This window comes from Vespa crabro, chromosome 9 (assembly GCF_910589235.1).
Source record: "Vespa crabro chromosome 9, iyVesCrab1.2, whole genome shotgun sequence".
NCBI classification, from domain to species: Eukaryota; Metazoa; Arthropoda; class Insecta; order Hymenoptera; family Vespidae; genus Vespa; species Vespa crabro.
Window position 1 is genome coordinate 8,007,863 of NC_060963.1, and position 17,726 is coordinate 8,025,588.

Sequence of the window (17,726 nt, forward strand, 5' to 3'; positions counted from 1 at the left end):
TTACCGTGTTTCTTATAATTTAATAAATGACAATCACTCTATCGCAAATTAGTTGTGCACATAATAGAAAACAGAGCCACTTGACTTTTATAGCCGAAAGTATCTGTATATGGCCTAGGTCTATAAGAAAGGAAAAGATAGATAGAGAGGGAGCCTAATCTGAATAAAATAAACCCTTTCTTCCTCGAACCTAAACCCTCTTTTTTATTCATCGCGTGTTGGTATTTGCATGACCCTGCTCATTGTAGTGCAGGTGCTAGACTTCCCCCTATTTTTTTCCATATTCAATGGGACGGAACCTGCGAGCAAGGGGTAACTATATGGAAATGGGTGGGTACCTGCGTGATGCTTAGCGAAGGGTCGATTTCACTCACCGATTCGAACTCTTTTACTAAACACTAATTTTCCACCTGTCTCTTACTCAACAGGTATCATTGTTAAGACGTTATGGATCGAATATGCCTTACGGATTTTGTTATCAAAGATTAACGTATTAATTGAGGAACGCTTTTTGAATATACATCGAATAAAACTTAATGGTAGTTAAAAACAATGAAAAAGTATAAACAGAAAAGAAGTAGCAATAACATTTAATATATACCTTATATTTATTTCCTTGAACGTAAGATCACGACCAATCGCTACCTCCTGACCCCTTGACCCTCTCACGAACCGAACAACCCGTCTGTATAGGTGTACGTACGAATGGTAGCCTAACATTCGCCCACCTGCGGCTTCTGACATCTCAAGCAGCGAAAGCAACGATCGTTCGAATCTTTCCTTCCCATTTCAAATTCGGACTGTGCCTGCACTTCGATTTTTATTTTCTATTTACGATTAATAAAATTTCGTCTCACATTTTGAAAGATCGGGGAAATTCTTTTATTTTTTTTTTTTCAAATTTTACTCCGTAAGAAAAAAATAGTCGACGTGTGATCGTACTCGATAGTGGTTACCGTTACGACAAATTTCATTTGTTCGCTGTATTTTTTGGGAAAAGTATAACAAAGATTCGTTTCGAATGGCGTAATGCGTCGCTACTTGCCATACGAGTTCTTTCTGTTGTCAGAACTCCTCGACGGTACCGTCACCCTCCAAACGGCAATAAAGACGTCCCATTACGCGCGAAATTAAAGGTTTTGATCCCATCGTGTACGAGAGCCATGGAAAAAATTTCTTTCTTTATCCGTTTCATTTCGTACCGTTCTTTTTCGATCTATCGAAGAATTTTCTCTTTCTCTTTCTTTTCCGCACTCGAACGTGACCAGGTGTGCGAATAAAAATTATTTCTCTCTTCGAGTATTTCGATTTCAAGATGGATTTCCTAAACACTTTCCCAAATTTCGAACAATTCGAATGGGTGAAACATGTTTAAAGTGCAAGGACACAAAAAAAGTATACTTTAAAAGAAGAAAAAAAAAAGAAGAAGAATATCTTTAATAGTTTTTCTCGTGCTAATTCTTACTGCATAAGTTTGAACTCTTATCGCGAGAAACTGCAGATTTTTCGTTTTCGTCCCTCTCAAAGGGATGAAAAGTCTTCAAGAGCCATATAATTCTGCCTCTATCTGTGTCCTTGTATATTTATTATTATTATTTTCTTTTTTTCAAAGACGAATGGTTCGGTCATTTTTTGTACGTTTTCCAGTTTTGAAAGCTACTAGACTGGTATTAGAAAAAAAGAGTAATATCTATGGGAGAAATATTTCGAGAAAGGAAAAATAAACTGCTATTTACCGAGTAACAAAAGAGACTTCATCTCGCTTTACGTTTTCCCTTGAATTCTGCTTATATACATTCCCGTGGTTTATGACGCTCGAGTTATTTATTGCTCGCTTCTTTCCAAAGCTTTTACTCCGTTTCCTCGTTTCATTTTCATTCGACGACGTACAGGTAGCGAATCATTTTGCTTATTATTTTGAGATGTTATGACAACGTCTGGGGGTTCGTTCACCAAGAATGCATTATGCGTTTGGTAATTTTTAATAAAAAATAAAAGGAAAAGAAAGAAAACAAAAAAGAAAACAAAAAAGAAAATAAAAAAGAAAACAAAAAAGAAAACAAAAAAGAAAACAAAAAAGGAAAAAGGAGAAAGAAGAGAAACGATTATGTATGGTTAGATTTGTAACGTCACTCGCGTTGTATGTCGTTCGTCGTTCACCGAGAAAAAGTAGCTGTGGAAAAGTTGACGACGAGTTTCGTAGGCGTTTTTTCAAAAAACGATCAATCGATGCGGCGCCACGAAGCGAGCGTGAAATTGAGAATGCTTACGTCGAAGGCACACCAGGTATATCTCGAAGACGATTTTTCGGCTCGCGGGAGTAATAATGAGGTTTCGGTTTTGAAACAGCGTGAAGGAGTGTATATATACTATACATATATACCTACATATAGGTATATCGACAGATCAAAGAGAGCCGACTTCTGGCCTCCCCATCGTCTTTCGCAATTTCAAGGTTCCTTTTCGGACACCTCAGGTCGACTTCCATTTTCCGGATGGTTCCTTTCTCGTTTCACCCACCCCTTCTACGTCCAAGAAATTCCGATATACCCTTCTTTACCATGCGGCTCAAGCTTTCTATGAAGATACCAAATATAAAATATCATAGGAAATATAAAACAATATTATATATTTTATGAATAATATTAAAGTGTATAGTTATAAAAAAAAAAAATAATTAAAATCAAGGTGGAAGTTTCGAATTAACAATAAGTTGTCGTTTTTTTTGTTTTTTCTTTACTTTTCTTTTTTTTCTCAAAGAGAAATTCGTTGCTCCGTTCTGCATTCGCGATATCATGTGCGCGTGATCACACATGCGACATGATTCGCTCATATTCTTGCCATTACGCATGTGAGGGAGCGTAACGTATGATTATAAAATAAGCGGTTCCTTTTGTGGTAATTAGCAGATCAAGGCCGGCCTCGAATGAATTCGGGAGAACGACATTATTACTGCGTATCGTCAAACGGAGCAATTGAGGTCATTAACGAAAGTTCGTTAGAATTTTTACAATTTCATGTTTATTCGTTATAATAATTTATCATGAATTTTTATTTACGTATATATCCATGTCTTATATTCTTTATGAAAATAAGGAATACATAGTATACACTTATTAAATATTTTCATCATTGTCGGTATGTAATTGGTTGGTCAATTAGACTTTTCAAGACCAAAAAAAGTATAGCATGAGGATTAGATAATAAGTGACATTCTTGGGATTCATAACGTTTCGCGGACACGACCGTAGATCGACCTCGGCGTTGCACGTTCTTCTTCCTTTTCTCGATGTTCGTCAATTGCTACATCTTTTCTCTCTCTCTCTCTCTCTCTCTCTCTCTCTCTCTATCTCTTTTACTTACTACTAAATTATCTTTCTGTCTCTTTTTCTCCCATACACACAGTCTCTCTCACTGTCTCCGTCGATGTATGCGTCCCTTTTATCCAACGGAATATTCACCGGATTAAGGTGAATTGCTCGTTTACGTTGACTCTTAGGAAGAAGAATAGAGAGGGAATGAGAATGAGCAAGGAGGTGGAATTGCGTGGGTGTATCCATACAAGCACGTTTTTGAGCGTAACGTATATAAAAGCGTGAGAGCGACGAAGCGCATGTGCCAATTCAAATATTAACTAGTCTTGTTCTTTACATATAATTCTTTTAACTATAAATATTGTCCTAAAAGAAAATTATATATTTTTGTAATTTATAAAAAAAAGAAAAAGAAAAAGATCAATTTATTAACGTGATCATATATATAATATAAATAAAATTTTCAATTGGCCAATGGTTGAAATTTTCTAAATACGGCGATACTTTAGAAACAGAAGCAGAGAACCACGAAGAGAGGTCGAGGTCTTTCGAGATGCGGCGGTGTTGAGTTTCACAGCGATATCAAGCATAATATAGCACGCGCCTCAATTCAATCCAGCTGCCGGCTACTGTCGTAACTAACGAGTAGCAATTTAAGAAGCCGGAAGGATTAATTCTTACGCCGATATCCATACCCATTATCTAGATAGGAACGGATAAATTATTGGATAAAAAGGATTCGAAATTACCTATCGTGATTAAGATAGACGCCTTTTATTCTATAATTGACATTGAATTTTGCACCATCAATGTACTTACATATTTGTGTTGTCATCCTAAGGCAATGTCAATGACTTCTTGGAACAATGACGTCAATATGCAGAGATGATACGTTTCTCTCTCTCTCTCTCTCTCTCTCTCTCTCGATGTAAACAAGAAGTTATTCGTGGGTTACTCGATTCGTTCGAGCTAATTGCTCGATATCGTATTAACACTTAATTGTATTAATATTCTTCGATTTTAATATTTAATAAAAAAAAAAAAAAGAAACGGGAAATATCAAGATCGAGGGGAGCAATCGTCGATCGCGTGCATACGTAGGGAGCGTTATGAGTAACGAAGGAATTAAAAGGAAGAAACGGCTGGATGGTGATAGCGACTACTGCGAAATATACTCGCATGTGGCGTTACTCGGTTGTGTAGCCCGAGTAAGCGTCGGCGAGTATCAAAGGGACGATGGCTAGTTGAGCCACTTAACGTCCTCGAGTTTTCGCATTAGCGAGGTAAAAGACTCCGAGGGAAGACACCAAGTTCCCGAGAACTTTCTTTCACGAATGATAATTAGATATATAAAATGGAAAATGTCGGATAAATAAAATTTTACAAAATTGACGAATGATAGGTAGTAAAAAGTTGTACTTTCTTTTACTTAGTTACCAACAATTTTCATTAATATCGAAAACCAATGAAAGCATTAAGCTGATAAAGCGTAATAAATGATAAACAGAATAATAAATTTCATATATTGTATTGATAGGCTCGGCGATTACCGTTTCTGTGAAATAAGATCGAAGACGACTGCGAGAGACAAAAAAAATCTTGCGTGTTTCGTACGCATTAAGGGAAAGATATAAAGCACGTTTCTCGAGATACGACCTATTCAATGCTCACGCTTTCCACCGAACAAGTAATAATCCAAATAGAGAGACAGACAGAGAGAGAGAGAGAGAGAGAGAGAGAGAGAGAGATATGTTGTTTTTCTAAAATAATTATCGCACCAACCGGTATCGTTTTAACGCTTTTTCGACAGATAGTTCCCAGTACTTACTTATATCAACTATAACGGATCGGGGAGTGTTAAATATGCCGTGAAAAGGGCGAGAAAGCCCTATTTCTCGTACAGATCATCGATCGCAATCGACAGTGACGACCTTTCACAGCGATTCTTCACGGATTCTCAATTTTATGCAAATATTGATTCTTTCCCCTAAAAAGAAGGCAAAAAACTCGATCGACCTCTCTTTGGTGCATCTGCATATGGAACACAATGCCGTGAAATGTGGGTCGTACACTCTCTTCTTTTCTTTTTTTTTCCCCGATTCTAAGAGCCGACAGTTGGTCAGGCACATTTGGTCTGTAATTTCCAAAATGCCGAACGAGATAACGTGCCGTTCGATTCCCCTGATCGGTTCCAACAAAAATTACCAACATAGGCATATATATATATATATATATATATATATATATATATATATATACATATATATAACGCACCATTTTCCTTTTCTTATCGCTTTTTTCGTTATCTCGATGGAACGGCGAAAGCGTATGTCTTTCATTCGCTCATCTATTCTTCATTTTCGTTGATTAAAACGCCAGAAGTATCTCTTCTATGTTCGATCGGAGTATTCTGTTACTTTTCTTTTTTTTATCATTCGGTAGAAGATTCGATTTTTCATCGGTAAATAAATGTTTTGTAAATTAATGTGGCATGCAATCGTATACGACGAAGAGTTCATTAAAAATAACGGAATGTAGATGAACTCGTGGTGAATTCGTTGAAAATATTAGAACCTAGGTGCACACGTGGTGGGTGTAACATGGGTATGTGGCCACGTTCTTGCGATTCTATGAATGGCAAATAAGCTTTCGTATGAAAAAGTTCTTCTAGTAAGTACTCGATCGTGCTTAGTCTATTCGGTATCTGAATACAATGAACGAATAGAGTATAATATCTTACTGAATGATATTGAGACCTTTGCGTGTAAGAGAGTCCTCTCTCTCTCTTCCTTTCTCTCTCTCTCTCTCTCTCTCTCTCTCTCTCTTTCTGTCTCTCTCTCTCTTTCTTCCCCCTCTGTTTCTCTCTCTCTCTCTCTCTTTTTCTCCGAGCAGGACATGCCTATATTTACGCGTTCGCGCGAGCACGCGTAGGTGTACACTCTTAAGCGGCTTGAACGCCGTTTTATTAGATAATTACTTGACGAGATGCGTGGGCGTACCATATTGTGTGCTTTGCGTGATATACGCGCGTGTTGCTGTCAAGTGTAGAAGTGAATCGATCGATATTCCTAACTTCTTTCTCTAATCGATAATTGTGACAAACACAGTTGATATATTTTATCTGCGATTAATATCGAAATTAAAAAGAAAAAGAAGAAATAAATGAAAATGAAAAACAAAAACAAAAACTAAAAAAAAAAAATATTCAGGGGATTTCGTTGACGAAGGGACTAACACTACTCACACGTCCAGAGGGGTAGTGGAGTCCACCGAGTTAGGATAGCAAACTTTTCGCCATAAAGAGTCGCCTGTCAATTCATCTTTCTTATATATATTTCACGTCAAAATATTGCAATAAATCATCAGAGTAGCAACGAATGAGAGTTGGGAAGGAGAGAAAGATGGGTAAGAAAAAAGACAGGCACACGGAGATGAGAGAGAGAGAGAGAGGGGATGTTAGTCTCAATCCACACCAAGTTAGGAGACTAATGGTAGCGACCATCGACGTATTTCACAGGGTGCGATATTTAATCCGAACGTTTTCCTCCCAGCTAAAGTTTCCTTAATCATTGTCTTCAAAGATTTTAGCAAGATCGTGAAAAGTATTTTTTTCTTCCTACTGTTAAAGAACATTCATTTGATTTTTTTATTTTAACCGTTGAAAAAAGTTTTCACAATGAAAATCTCGTAATATGGAAAGATCGTGAGAGGGAAGGATCAAATTTCCAGAAACATGTTATTATCTCAGGAGGAGGGTGAGCGAACCCCCCTTTCTTTCTTTCTGTTTTCTTTTTCTTTTTTTTTTAAAGACCAATTGAGTTCAGGATTGTACGACATCGATTTAATAAATCGATGCTTACCTTCGAATTTTGAATGCAATACCTTTCTGAATCGATGACGATCACTCCCTATCTGCCCTCCGTCCTCCCAATTACCTTTTGCAAACTACGACGGTTTGAAAATATTCTTTTACGTTTTATTTTCTAATAGCTTTATGTTATTGTAAACAAGTTTAATGTATCCGAATACGTAAGTATTCATTTCGCATAGATAGAAGCAATGAAGACGCAAACAGAGTCGTGGGTAAAGTCAAGGGCAGAGAATGTGGTGTTACTACGGCGGATAGTGTGGGGGCTATTAGCTGGCAGATTAGCAGTTAAAAATTGAAATTTGCACGGACAGTTCGATGCGCAGCGGCGGCGGCGTCGGCTACGTCTGAAGAGGCTCGAGAGAAGAGCTTGAAAGTGCTCGGGACGGGAAGATTGGAGGAGAACCGAATCTGCCACGCATCGAGTTCGACGAGTGCTTGCTCCTCGTCTTTCTCTCTTTCTACGTTCTACACTCTTACTCTCGACCCAAAGGAAGGTTCCCCTTCTCTTTCTCTCTTTCTATCTGCAGGTATGAAATGAGATATGGTTACGAGGCTCATATACCACGCGAGACCGAACAGGGACGTATCGTTGATCGTTCTTCTTGAAAATTTCTCTTTATATGATCCCACCCAAGAATTATCGTTTGTTCTAAAGTACTTTTTGTATAAATTTTAATATACATATATTGCGATATAATATCGATCACATGTATCGATATTACAGAGAGGAAGAAAAACTGATTGACATGGATTTATATAATGATCAAAGAATTTATAAACAACATTAAAAATCGAATTCTCGTTTGTTCTTTATTTAAAATAAGGAGCATCCCTGAAGGCATCAAACTGCATCAGGATTTGATCGACGTCGGAGAGGACGACATAGAGGACTTAACGTGAATTCATAAGTTATGCCGAAAGCCTTTCGAGAAGCTCTGTTCGGATATATGTTGAACCGTAACTAAAAGGTCCTTAACGGGATACTCGGTAGTCGATCGTAGCAATGAGTTAGCCACTGTTCTTTATTACCCGCAGTGGTTATAATTGCGAGCGCCTCGAAAATTCCACCCTTCCGACGGCACGAGCATCTTTCTTTTTTCTCTCTCTCTCTCCTTCTCTCTCTTTTTCTCTTTCTTTCTCTTACCTTCCGTTTTTTTTCATTCTTTTTTTACTCCGTGTTCCCTCGCCTTATCGTTCTTCTTCGCTTCGAGCTACTCCCACCAACTTTTTTCCTAAAGCGTGACGAAAGTACCTATCGCGAATCGAATATATCGGTATTTGAAAGTTGTTTTATTCTCTCTCTCTCTCTCTCTCTCTCTCTCTCTCTTTTTCTTTTCTTTTCTCACTCATTCAATTTTATGAGAAAAAAATAGCACTGTCGAACAATATATATATATATATATATATATATATATATATATATATATATATATATATATTTATAATATATATATATTTTGGCGTAGTAAATTAATGTTAAATACATTTTCAAAAGATTAGATTTCTTGAAATAACGAAATATGGTGTTATACAAAAAAACAGATGAGAATTTTATTTTTATACTTAATCAAATTTCATTTCTTTTTTGATAGAACAGCTATGTAACAGAAAGCACCTACGTCGGGTATAGGCTGAGAGAGAAGAAATTCGCCACCGTCTGGTGAACGACGTAACAATTCTGATCTTCTTCCTTTACCGATCATATTCTTCTGTTTCACGAATGTATCAGCTTTCTGTATCTTCTCATCAGCATCAGCAGGCTGTAATATAATAATCTTTATTTAATTATTTCTATCGATTAATGAAATTATTATTACTTTGTATAGGTTAGGATAACTGTTCATTTACCAACAAGTTCGTCATTGTCAACAACGGTTGATTCGGTGGTGGCTTGTTAAAAGGTATTTTTAATTCACCCTCTTGAACATTTAGAACTAGAAAGTACATAAAGTCGTTCCGTAATTTCATTTCGTTCATCGATTTAGTACAATTTTTTAAAAATCGTAACCATTTCACGGCAATTTGTCTGTCTATGTCGTAAAAAATATTCTAATAAAAGTAGAGAACATAATCGAAGATAATTCAATTATTAACTTTTTCACCTTGTAAATTTCTAAGATTTGGTAACATAGTTTTTACACAAAATAGGTTATAATTCCAATCATAAAGAAGCGATTCCTGTAATTCCTGCGTCATTGTAAAAAAATTTCTTTCACGCGATCAAAAATTTTCATATAGTTTGGAGTTCGTATTGGAGTTTCATATGGTAAGAGTTCGTTTTTTTTTTTAATCTAACTTCCGCATGATTTATCATAAAATTGAATCTAACGGAACGTTCGATGACAAAGATAAAATATTGATAAGCCCCGTGAAGTTAGATTAATTTAATATCGACAAAAGTTCTTGTTTGTTCGTTATAATTGTTAACTTAGCGGGGTCGATCTAATCAGTTGGTAAGAAGTACCTACTCTTCACGAAATTAAATCTCGACGACAATGCGGATGACCGGTGAAACGAACTCGTCGAGCACTCAGTAAAACCTTTCACCGCGATTGGACGACCGAAGGAACAGGTGTGTCGAAACGTTCGGTTAGAGGAAACGGCTTTACTTCCGAGAAGTTTTCAACGAGGAAACGCAATGCGTTTTCCGTCAGCGCGATCATCAAGATTAAAAAAAAAAAACGCAATAAATATCATGTTTTGTTTATTTACGAATGTAATTCTCGCGAAAAAAGAGAAAAAAGGAAAAAAAACGGAAAAGAAAAAAAAGAGTAGATAGGAGAAACGAGGTTAAAATAAAAGAGGGACGAGGAAACGAAGATTATATTTGTGTCGTTGTTAGCATGGCATTGTTTCGACTAAGAAACGACTCCACTTAGAACAATAGAACCATCGGAGAATCGACTCTCGTTCTCTCTTTCCTTATCCTCAGCAAAAGAACGGCGAACGAGGAAATGGAGGATCGTCAGGAAGTCGGGAAGAGTAATTAACTCTTAATTGAATGCAAAGTCTCGAAGAGGTGCACCAAGCAACACGACGTAACGCGACACGCCGAAGGAGACCGAGTGAGAGACACGGTTTTCAATGCTCGCGTCCGAAACGCCTCGAGGAAACGACGTGCGAATGGCAATTTTCTTCATTATTATACTAATTGTCGTAATTACCGGTCGTACTATGGTAATGAGATGTGACAGGAAAGACCGGCTTGAAGATACGCGCGGCTGACTCGCATCGTTGTGTCCTCGTTTTTCTCTAGTTCAAAGGATTTCAACGATTCGAAGTCGAATAAATTCGTTTATTCTAGGAGAAAGAATTCGAAGAAGGAGGCGTACATCGAATAGCTTTGCGGAATCACAGAGTATAGGGTAATTTGTGGGAGTTTAGTACGTTACTAGAATGTCGAAGTATGGGTTTATTTATTTTCTCTCTCTCTCTCTCTCTCTTTCTCTCTCTCTTTTTCGAAGAAAATTCCAAAGTCAAACCTTGTCTCTTTAGCTTTGCTCATACGGGCAATTTCACCGACGTAAAAGGACCCACGCAATAGCTTGCGTCTGCGTTTCTATATCTTCCAAATTACTACTTCATCTTCTTTTCCTTTCTCGTTCTGCGCTATATCTATATTGTTCATTGTCGAGTCACTTTTGCTTTTCTTTTCGTTGATATTAGTAAAAGTTTTGAATAAAGCTTAGATAAATCGGAAAGAAGAGGACGAAATCGCTTTTGTCGCTTAGAAGAGACATCATATAAATGCGTATTAAGGTATGCGTTTGATGGGAGTCGGAACGAGTAGCAGGATGAATATACGGCCCACACAGGCTGCAAAGAGCGGACACTTGGCGCAATTTTATTGTCGGGAAAGGAGGCACCGTGCATAAACGATCAGACTGTTGCTCGCTGACCTCGTACACCTGGCTCATCCATGGCGGACTATCGTGGGACTTTATGAATATACGCGTAGCGCGTAGGTGCGTTCGCTGCTAGCCAGGATATCGTGATAGCGTCTTGCGTTTGAAGGTATAGATATATGCTATCTAATATATACATATATATATATATATATATATATATATATATATATGTATAGATATTATACCGGAAGAGACTGACGGTCGAGGTGCCTTAGCATTTCAATCGTTGCCGCTCAGCTTCCGATTTAATCACCGTCTTTTACTTTCCTTTTACAGAAACATTTAATATCTTTCATTTCCGATGCTCGAAGAAGAGCATTTTTTCAGAAAAAAATGTCGGTTTCTAGATCGCAGGAAAAAGATCGACGGACTCGTAACTCCGTGGTAATTGCCTAGGACGTGTGTCAGGTATAACGACGTGGCCAGGTGAATACACTCCGTTATACCTACGCATCTATTTGTCTCACGTAGGAAGCCGCTAATGCTAGCCAACACCGCTACCTCTTGTACGTGTACTTCTCCCATTTGTGTTTCGTGTCTTTTAACAACTAACTCGTGAACGTTTTCGTCTCTTTGTTAACTCATTGTATTCGATATTTACGAAAAAAACGTATATTGTAATGCTAAAGAAGAAGAAGAAGAAGAAGAAGAAGAAAGAGAGAGAGAAAGAGAATGAGGTTTGAAATATAAAAAAATTTTAATACAAGTTCGGTGATAAGCTCAATACTATCGCGAATAGAGGACATCAACGTTTCATTATGGAAATAAGTGTACTCCTCTACCAAGACGGATATACTTTTCCAAGCAAATGAGCCTGGAAAACAGTAACACGCAATGCCCGTGAGCTCGGTGGTAACTCTTTGTGTACTCGACATATCGTGCTGTAAAGTCGGCCCATTAGCATCGCTCACGATCCCACCGATAGGCAAGAGGGTTTTCTTGAAAATGTTCTCCTTCTTCTTTAACTCCCTCCCAACGAATTTTCCTTACGCTTTCCTTCCTTATGGTACGACGTAAATATGTGAAGGAAACGTTGAAAATAGGAAATTACCGGACGACGTGAAAATCTCCATTGTCGTATCTTCATCGATCCATATCCTTCACAATGACGATGGTAACAACGATAATAGTATAATAATAATAACAACAACAATAATAATAATTTACAATAACAGTGGTCATATTAACAAAGGATAATTTAATGTTGTTCCTAGAATCAAGTAATCTTTCTAAAGATATTAAGTCAAGATTTGCATGTTAATAAATAGAAGTGCATTTCGTTATCGGCCATCTTCTACGTCGGTAATCTCTACTTTTTTGCATCATTCCAACGCGAGATTTTTCATTCGATATACTCGTAGGTTAATAAAAAGCGTAGGAGGGACTGTTGTTGGTACTAAAATTCGTCCAAGTACTATAATTCGCGAAGAACGTTGCACATAAATTGCATATTTGATGCACTTATTAGAATAATTACAGAGACGCCGTTCCGCGTTTTCTAAGAATTCGTATGCCTCGATATCGTTAAATATATTAGAGAAAAGAAAGAAAATTACGCTTGATATCTAGTTACGTACCATAACGAGACAATAATTAGGTCCACGATTACGTTTTAAAGTTAACGGTATCCGGGAAGGTTTAATTATTCCAATAACGTGATTTGTTTGAATAATTTTATTAAAATTCGTTTATAGGTAGGAATTAGCAATATAGTACGTTGGTAGATAAGAAAAAAATATGATACGCTGGTTTGTCGTAATTTCGAAGCGTTCTCGATGCGCGAATATTCCTCGTTAAGTGAAGGAGTCACGGAATTTTATTTCGTGTTAAAGTAAGTAAGTGAGTACTTACGTACGAAACCGTATTACGTTATGATCGGTTGGTCGCACAAGCGTCGATGCATGAAAGAATACGTGTCACGTCGATATCATCGATATGCGCGATAAACTACGAGCTTAATCTACATAGTTACATAGTTAAAAAACAGCTATTTTCTTTCCTTTCGACGATAATTCAATGCTTCTATAACGAAGATAATATATTTTGACGAACGTTTTGCTTTCGATTAAGTTAATTAAGTTCAAGACTCGGCAAGTTTCTCAATATCGTTTTAAAATAAAGTCGTTACGCAAGAACGGTGCTCGATTTAATGGCTGGATACCGACGAATAAATGTTAAAAAGGCGTAACCACGCAACTAAGAAGCAACACTACCACGAAAGGATATAGGATATAGATAGGTATACCATGGTAAAAATTCGACGCTTCCTGTTAAAGCCAAAAATATCTCTTGTTAAATTACGTGATGGCGAGAAGAGGTGGGGGAGATTATATCGATTGCATCGACCGTGCTTGAATGCTCGAACGGTCATCGATCGCAGGGGACGAAGCGATCATCTCTCTCTCTACCGCTGTCTTTCGACGAATTACGTCTTGAATGCATAATAATACATAACTCGCGCCTCTTGCAACGATGTATACTTATTTATATTCAAGAAACGCTCCGACATTTAGGCGGATTTGCATTCACAACGTTCGGCATCGACGTTGACTGAAATAAACTACGCCGTATCAACGTTCCACCGCGAGAAATCGAAGACTAGGAAAATTTAATCGAGAGACTTTGTAATTTATTATAATTTTTAACATTGGATCTTACGATTGATACAATCGTGTTATACATTTTCGTGAGAAAATAAATTTATATATAAACATTAAGGAATAAAAGTTCACATGACAATAAGTAAGAGTAAACCTAAATAACATAACTTAGCTTTCACTTGGAATCAACCAAGTAGTGGGTTGACGTTTAACGTTACGTTAACGTACCTGTTAAATGAACGAGCGAAAATCGGAGAAGTCATGGCATAAAATTTACATAATTATGCAAACGAACTCGGTAATTAGTGTTTCATCGTCTCTCCGATATATACATACGCCTAATGGGTGATTTTACTGAGTAAGCGAGTTTCCTTCGTACTTTCCTTCTTTCCGGTCACTTTCCCTCTCTTTCCTCATTCCCAAGAAAATGCCTATATTTAGATGTTAGCGATCACGTATCTCTTCGCCAAGAAAAAATGATCTACATATTGGAATAAGAGAGCATAACACGTAATGTTATCTCTGGAAGAATCGAAAAAAAGCGGCGTAGCGTTCGAAAAATGTTGCACGCGAGAGTTGGTGGTGGCGTTTAAATGAAATCATATCGAGAAAGAGAGAGAAAGAGAGAGAGAGAGAGAGAGAGAGAGAGAGAGAGAGAGGGAGAGAAGAGGGAGATGGAAGGAAAGAAGGGAAATTGGTAGACGGACGGATGGATAAAAAGACGGAGGAACAGAGGGACGGTGAGAGACATGGCCGGAGGCGTCGCGATAACGCTGTCGGGAGCCTCTCAGAGTAAAACCATATTATTAGAGCGAGGTCTAGCAGCAGGGAATCACCCGCAACCGGCTTCTAGAGACTCGGATTAAACGAGATCCAACCTCCCTTTCTCTCTCTTTCTAGCATATCAATCGACTATTGTAGGATATAGGATTTGCTATTAAATACAATTTTTCTTTTACGTTTTTTTTATTGTTTCTCTTTTTCTTTCTTTTTTTCTTTTTTTCAAGTCACCGTTTAACATTTAACAGAATGTATATTTAAACATACATCGTTTAATATCTTATTACAATTTAATTTATTTTCCTCGATGATCTAATATACATATTTTAATGCATTTATAATAATGTAATTTAATTATTATTATTCGTATTTTTTTCATTATCTCATGAGTATATATGTGTGTGTATGTATGTGTTACGTTTCAGATAACGTGGACGGATACGGGACATAGGTCGCAAAGAGGTAAGACGTAAGGCTCTCTTCGGGGACGGAGAAAGGCTGCGTCGTGTGGCAGGGATCGTTATCAGATTCGATCGAGCTTCCCGATAGTTAATTAACGAGTTCATTATGCACCCTTGCCCTCCGCCTCGGATCCCTCTGTTTGAGAGGCTCCTGGTGGTGGCGCGCTTGCTTCGCATCGAGCACCGAGTCCAGGCTTCGAGTGAGGCATTGCGGAGATCCTCGGCAGATAGCGCGGAGACCCGGTGGGTGGCGCTATTTTATTGCATCACGACTCCCGGCTGGGCCCACCACTGGCCCGCCGTCGCGCCTTGCACTTTCAGAACTTTCAGAAGCGCTCGTGAATCTCCAAGGAGTTCGCTCCAATACTTTCGATGCGAATCATTTATGGTATATAAATAACGAACTTTCCTTCTTTTTTTTCTCTTTTTTTTCCTTTTTATCATCTAAACGATATATACATTGTGTGTCACATTTTATTGCATGTTCGAATAATTTCTTTCGAAACAAATAGAACGACCTTTTTCTTTTTTTTTTTTGTCCTGTGAGACAAAGTAGAAGCAACCGTAAGAAATAACACGTAGTACTTGTAATTACGTTAGAAAACGTATATGAAGATAGAGTGTTGTAAAAGACTACATTTACTCTTCCGGGGCAAAACTAAGGGCAAAAGCATACTATTAAAGAGTCTCTTCCTTAAGCATACCATCCAATAAACGTTCGCGACCATAATCAGTTTGAGCCGTGGACCACGTCTCTTTTGCTCGTTTTTCCACCTTGTATCCTTCGCTTCCATTTAATTTCCTGGAAAGCACCACGGAGGTTTCTGGGGGCAGAGGCATCAATCACCTCCACCTGACACGGAGGCTGTAATTTGGCTAACCTCCTTCAACGGCCTTCCTATTTTCGCCCGTTTACGAACGTCCTTCGCACCCTGCAATGACTCTTTTCTACGTTAATCGGAAGTTCTAGATCTCTCGCGATCTTATCTCATTGAAATTATATCAATCTATGCAAAATAAAAGTTGAATATTTCTTCTTTTTTTCTAGAATAGTATATATAGCTTCTTCGGATAGGTCCGGCATAACTTTCGACTCGACTTTCTCACAATCGGTCGAGGAAGCAGGTTCGTGTGATTATAGGGGGGGTGGCAACTAGAGAGAGCTCTGAATGATTTACATCCTGGTGCGGCCGAACACCGGCCAACCAAGCCAGTCTAGTTTAGTTTTAAATCCTCCTCCTAAATATTGGCGAACGAGCGGTGCCTTGGCTAGACGCGAGCTGTCCCTCTTGGCAACATTCAAATCTTCTCGCCATTCATAAATTCGTCAGTATGCATATGCTGAAATTATCGAGGCGCCGAGCGGACCTTTTCGCGGAATCTCTTTTCACAAATACCTGACTCTACCTTTGCCTTCGTCCTACCTTCGGCCATACGAGGATCATTCGGAGCCGTAAAACTTCTCGATCGTTTCTTCCATTTCTTAGAATCGACTTGAACACGCTAAATCGTTTATAAAATTATCAAATCTTTAAGAAAATTTTCGAAATTTAAAAATACTGGTCTTTGAACAAACGAATTTCGTTTGTAACGATTATCGGTTAATGGATCGTAAAGCAGCTGGATATTCCACGATGTTCAGGATGCATCGGGTCCAAAGGTTAGTAGAATATAAAGTTCTTTCACGATGTAATGTTGCACTCACGTAATCATTCTTCGAGGTGGTGTCCCTCCTGTGTGGAGCTTTTGTTGTTACGAAGATTCATTTTTTTCGATGTAGTAAGGGATCGTGACAAGGTAGTATCTCGAAACGCTTCGTATTTTTCAGAGATTAAATACGAAATTTTATTTAATGACATCTTATTTAGAGTAGTTAAATTTTCATTAGACGAAAAAATCGTATTTTTCACATTTGATATTTTGCAAAGCATACATAATCGTGTATATAAGTTTGTTGCGTAAAAAGTATAATAATAGTCGTTTCTATAACCGAAATTTCTTATATTTATTGTATACGTGTCTTATTGAAATATTAAAAAAAATTGCAAAGTACATTCGATAAGGCGTGAAATCTATTGCGGTATCAGTGAATTCCATGAATTCCTTGAATTCCGAAGAAACTCACGAAGGAGATGACGAAGATCGAGGCATTGTTTGCAACGAGAGACGATCGTACGCAACTCTGGATGGACAAGCGATAGATTCCCCTAGATTCGATTTCCGTTGGTTACTCGACGAGTAATAGTATCTCGAATCTGTTCGACGCGAAAACGATGGTCGAAACGGAGTCGCGTTATTATCGAGCTCTCGAACCCCGAGATAGAACGGATAAAATCTCGTTCTTCGTGTCGACGATAATGCAGCATCTGTACTTTCGATCTTGGTAGAAAACTTTCGCCGTTATCTCAGTTCAGTAAACGACGATTCGATAAATGATCGTTTAAATCCAAAGTCAAATTATCAAGCGTAGTTTGACTTGTACGTGAAAAGTCCCAAGTTTCTCTTCACGCATTGCAAATACGTTATTTGTACGATAGTAAAGTTTCTCATAGTATTTACTAACAAGACGAACTATAATTTATGACTCCTCTTTCGGATTCTTCGTGAACAAGAAGGAAAACTTTCCACGATCGCCATATCGGCTCTCGAGGAAGGTATACGTGATGGGTACACGATCCCTTTAACGGGCCGAGTGAAAATTACCGTTGCAAGACGCAACTTCGTCTTTCGCACCTTTTACCTTACTGATCGACTTGCCTTTAATGATTATATGCTTCAATCGAGCTCGAAAG

At 37.9% G+C, this 17,726-nt stretch overlaps 1 protein-coding gene across 1 annotated transcript in view; it reads right to left on the reverse strand.

Moving 5' to 3' along the window:
* Window positions 1-5,832: 5,832 nt before the first annotated feature.
* The window catches only part of LOC124426783, a 33,161-nt gene continuing 21,267 nt past the window's right edge, over window positions 5,833-17,726 (reverse strand). Inside the window, exons 2-4 of the mRNA XM_046968891.1 lie at window positions 9,034-9,119; window positions 8,805-8,945; window positions 5,833-6,018 (exon numbers count right to left, since the gene is read on the reverse strand). Of these exons, the coding sequence (XP_046824847.1) occupies window positions 5,833-6,018; window positions 8,805-8,945; window positions 9,034-9,119 (413 nt within the window). The remainder of the gene's footprint in view (window positions 6,019-8,804; window positions 8,946-9,033; window positions 9,120-17,726) is intronic.